The 4,549-nt window shown below is 44.0% G+C and overlaps 1 protein-coding gene across 1 annotated transcript; it reads right to left on the reverse strand.

Annotated features, from left to right (window-relative positions):
* Window positions 1-240: 240 nt before the first annotated feature.
* Window positions 241-3,618, reverse strand: LOC107431856 (leucine-rich repeat extensin-like protein 4). Its single transcript, XM_025079524.3, has one exon. The coding sequence runs from the start codon at window positions 3,184-3,186 to the stop codon at window positions 913-915; it is 2,274 nt and encodes a 757-aa protein (XP_024935292.3). The 5' UTR covers window positions 3,187-3,618; the 3' UTR covers window positions 241-912.
* Between the last annotated feature and the right edge of the window lie 931 nt (window positions 3,619-4,549).

The raw sequence follows: 4,549 nt of genomic DNA on the forward strand, positions 1-4,549 counted from the left end.
TAGAAGAAGAAAACCCCGAAGAAATTTCTTATTGAATTACAAGAATCAAATGTGGTACATTTGGTTGAGTTTTGTGATTAAATTAAAGGTAGAAGAAGAAAACCCAGAAGAAATTTCTTATTGAATTACAAGAATCAAACGTACTACATTTGATTAACCAAAATATACAAGGTAAAATCAAATGGCATATGCATATATTTGCTTCAATCATGTTGAGAGAAACAAAATTAGAGACAAAAGTAGAAGAGAAAGGAAGAATTTGGAATTCTAAAAATCAATACAAGTAAAATGTTCCATGATTACACTATAAAATTGAAAAAAGAGAAACAAAAGTATGATATAAAGGGGGGGAAGAAAAAAAAAAAGACATATAACAAATAAAACCCACAAACCACAGCAGCAGCATCAGAAGGTGCTTGCTTGCTGTTCTTTGTAGAGCCCTGAATTTATGGTCTCCAAATTCATGCCTATACATACACATTCTCTGCAACCTACTCTTTCTCTGCCATTTTTTTTTATTTTTCACAACTCAAATATCCATAACAATTAAAATAAATATGGGGGAGAGATTTTCTCCTCTTACCTCTCTCACTCTTTGCTTTCACTCTTCTCTGTTTTCCCGAAACAATGAATGGAAATCCGCAGAGAGACCGTTGCCGGTGTGATAGATTTCCCAAGAATTGCACAAAGACCCTTTTTTTTTTTTTCAATCATTTTATTCTTCCTCCAATAGCGATGAGAATAACTCAGAAGAGAAAGAAGAGTTGACGGAGACCCAAGTACAAGAAAGGAAGGGGAAAAAAAAAAAAAAAAAAAAAGACGAAGAAGAAGAAGAAGATTGTTTACCGCCATTTTAATTGTAAATTCTGTTTTGGTCGAGCAAAGGTTAGAGGAGGAAAATTCTCAAAAGAATCAATAGAAAGGTGGTGGCGGAGGTGAAGCATATGAAACTCCGACGATCGGTGGCAATGGCCCCTCATATACAGGAGTTGGTGGTGGCGGGGAAGGAGAAGGTGGTGGTGGAGAATGATACTCAATTGTCGGTGGTGGGGGTGGTGAGCTATAATGAACTGGCGGAGGAGAGTAGTAATGGACTACTGGCGGTGGTGGGGGAGTTGGTGATGGTGGAGGCAAGACATGAACCGGCGGTGGGGGAGAGTGATATACTGGAGGTGGCGGTGGTGGTATATACTCTACACACGGAGGAGGTGGAGGTGGAGGTGGAGGTGGAGGTGGCTCTATACAGGGAACCGGTGATGGTGGTGGAGGTGAGTGATGAACTGGGGGAGGTGGAGAATGTACAGGCGGTGGAGGTGGTGGCGACTCGTAGGGATAGATTGGTGGAGGTGGTGAATGCGGTGGTGGTGGTGGTGAGTGGTGTGGTGGTGGCGGCGAATGATGTGGTGGTGGGGGTGAATGGTGCGGGGGTGGGGGTGAGTTGTAATAGTAAGGAGTTGGTGGGGGTGGAGAATTCAAAGGCGGCGGAGGCGGTGGCGAATTTGGTGGCGGTGGTGGTGGGGAACGGATACAGTATGGAGTTGGAACTGGTGAGGGCGGAGGAGGTGATGGGGGAGGAGGTGATGGGGGAGGAGGGGATGGTGGTGGGGGAGGTGGGTAGAGCAATGGTGGTGGTGGGGATGGTGGGGGAGGCGATGGAGGCGGCGGAGAAGGCGGAGGTGGTGGTGGAGAGTAAACTGGCGGCGGCGGTGGTGGTGGAGGTGAATAAACTGGCGGCGGTGGTGAAGGTGGTGGGGGAGAAGGAGGTGGGGGAGGTGGTGAGTAGACCGGTGGAGGTGGAGGTGGAGGAGATGGTGATGGTGGAGGAGGTGGAGGTGGAGATGGTGGCGGCGGAGGAGGCGGAGAAATAGGTGGAGGAGAGGGAGAAGGAAGGACAACAGGTGGAAGAGGAGGGGAAGGTACAGGAATAGGAGGGGAAGGTGGAGGAGGAGGAGGCAAAGAAGGAACAAAAGGTTTACATCTAAAAGAACCACAATCCACAGGCCGAGACAAGAACGACTTACATTGTGCCGCCGACCTCTGCAACGGCCTCGCCCGCAAGCAATTCCTCCGATCATCGAAGCTCTTAAGGGTGAAGCAAACCGGAGGCTCGCCGGTGAAGAAGTTGTAAGAGAAAGTGAAGTTCTGCAGATTGGGCAGCGAACATATGCTTGCAGGGATGGTCCCGGACAGCATGTTATGCGCCACATTGAGCTGCTCCAAGCTCACCAACCCTCCAAATGTGTCGGGCAGTGGACCCAGCAACTCGTTGAAGCTCACATCGAACACTGTCAGATTCTTCAGCAACCCAATCTCAGGCGGCAAACATGATCGGAAATTATTGTTCATCATGATAATCTCGTTCAGATTCGACATGTTTCCGAGGCTCGAAGGTACACACCCATGGAATTTGTTGTTGGCAAGAACGATGACCGACACCGGCGAGTTCCCGAAATTGTCCGGCAGATCGAACACGAAGCGATTGTGGTTGATGAATATCGCGTCCAAAGGCTTGTCGAACAGCTCTTTGGGTACAGTCCCTTCAAACTCATTGAACCTCAGATCCAAGAACTTGAGCGTTGGAAGATGAAGAACAACTTCCGGGAACTTCCCAGCAAAGCGGTTGTTACTGAGATCCAACTCAAACAGCAGCTTCAGGTTCTTGAACTTGCGGGGCACAGTTCCACAGAACCTGTTGGTGTTTATGTGAAACAATGCAAGATCCACAAGTAGCCCAAGCTCTTCCGGTAGGTAGCCGGCAATGTCGCCGTGGTTGAGATCAATACCCGCGACTGTTCGGATCTTCGGGTTGTCAAGTGCTGGAGCACAGAAAACCCCAGTGTAGTTGCAGACATTAGATCCAACCCAGTCGAGGGTAAGATTGCGAGGATCGGAAAGAATAGCTTGTTTCCAAGCTTGCAATGCTATATAAGCATTTCTGATCCTGTCGTTCTCGAAAACCAGAGAAGGGTCAACGGTCACATTCTCTCCCCTGTCACCAAACTCATCCCTGTAGTACAGAAGCTGTCGCTGCTTGATGTAAGAGGCTTCGACGTCGGTGAGACTTCCATGGCCGATAAAGGGTTCTTTCTCGGAGGCACAGACACACAGAGCTGTGCCGAGGAAGAACAAAGCAATGGCAAGTGAGGTAGTACCAAAATGGGCGTTAAAATGGGTCTTCTTCTTCATCTCACATGCGACATCTGATGCTCTAAATGCCACTTTTTTTTGTTGGTGTTTCTTTCAACTCCCCCACTTTCTCAAAGCCTGATTGATAATATACAAAATGGGTTTTTGCAGAAAAAAAAGAAATGTTCCTCCCACCTTTGATGAGATCTAGACGAGCAAAATCAATATGAGAGAGAGAGAGAGAGAGAGAGAGAGAGAGAGGGAGGAAGGAGAGAGATTGTGTTTGGGTTGGGGCTTGAGGAGAGAGAAAATGGTTTGGAGGGCAATGGGGTTTTTTCTAGGGATTTTGGAGATGTGTGAGTGTGAGAAAAATTATACTTTCAAAAAGACAGCTAAATCACAGCTCAAAGCCCACCATATTCTCTCTTTCTCTCTCTTTTCTCTTTTCTCTTTCTTTTTTGTTTTTTCTTTTCTTTCTTTTTTTAATTTATTTTGTATTCCACTCTCATCGCCTCCCTTTTTATACTTTTGAATCCAATTTGCATTCACTCTACAGGTAACAGAACTACTGTAATAACTAATAAACCCAATAAAATAATGGAGAGCCAAAAAAGAAAAACTGTCTTAATTAATTTGAAATTAATTATTTTATTAATAATAATTTGAGCATTATTTAAAAGAGCATTGAAGTTGTTAGGGTGAGTAGTCGGTGGAGCGGAATTCCGGTGAGAGTGAGTTGACCGGTGAAACCGGCCCATGCGGGAGCCGGTTAAAAATTTTCTCTTTTTTTCTTTTAAAGAAAATAATTAAATTATGAGAGGTAGTAATTGGTTGTTCTCACGAGAATATTATGAAAATGTCACGAGATATTGAGAGCGGGAGGTGGATGAGAGAGAATGAGAAAGAGAAGAGCCAGTGTTTAATAATAGGGTGGGAGTTTGTTTGGGTGGGAATTGGCACTTGTCGAATCAGAGATAGCTCTTGGGAGTGAATGAACTGCCAGTAACCGTGTGTGAAATTCCACATTTGTCCTTTCGCTTTTTAGTTTCTATTTCTGAAATTATGGCCGCTATATTCCCAATTTCCTGCTTTTGGTTGCACACCATTTTTCCCTCTTTACACGAATTAATAAACATCTTGTCATTTATTTATTGCACCAGTTTTTTATTTTTTACCTGTATAATTGTTGATTGGCCAAAATCCAAATTGTTTTTTCAATTATATATAAGGTACTAGAAGAGCATTAATTTTTTATTTTATTTTTTTGGCTGAGATAACTTATTTTTTTATATTTCCAATACCATATAGTTCTTGTATTGTTGTATACATTAATAATGTTACACAATCGGAACTTCTACAAAATAAATAAGTAATATATATATAAAAGAAAGGGACAGGTTTATTAGCCAAAATAGAGAGCTAG

The sequence above is a fragment of the Ziziphus jujuba genome, chromosome 11, assembly GCF_031755915.1.
Source record: "Ziziphus jujuba cultivar Dongzao chromosome 11, ASM3175591v1".
Taxonomy (NCBI): domain Eukaryota; kingdom Viridiplantae; phylum Streptophyta; class Magnoliopsida; order Rosales; family Rhamnaceae; genus Ziziphus; species Ziziphus jujuba.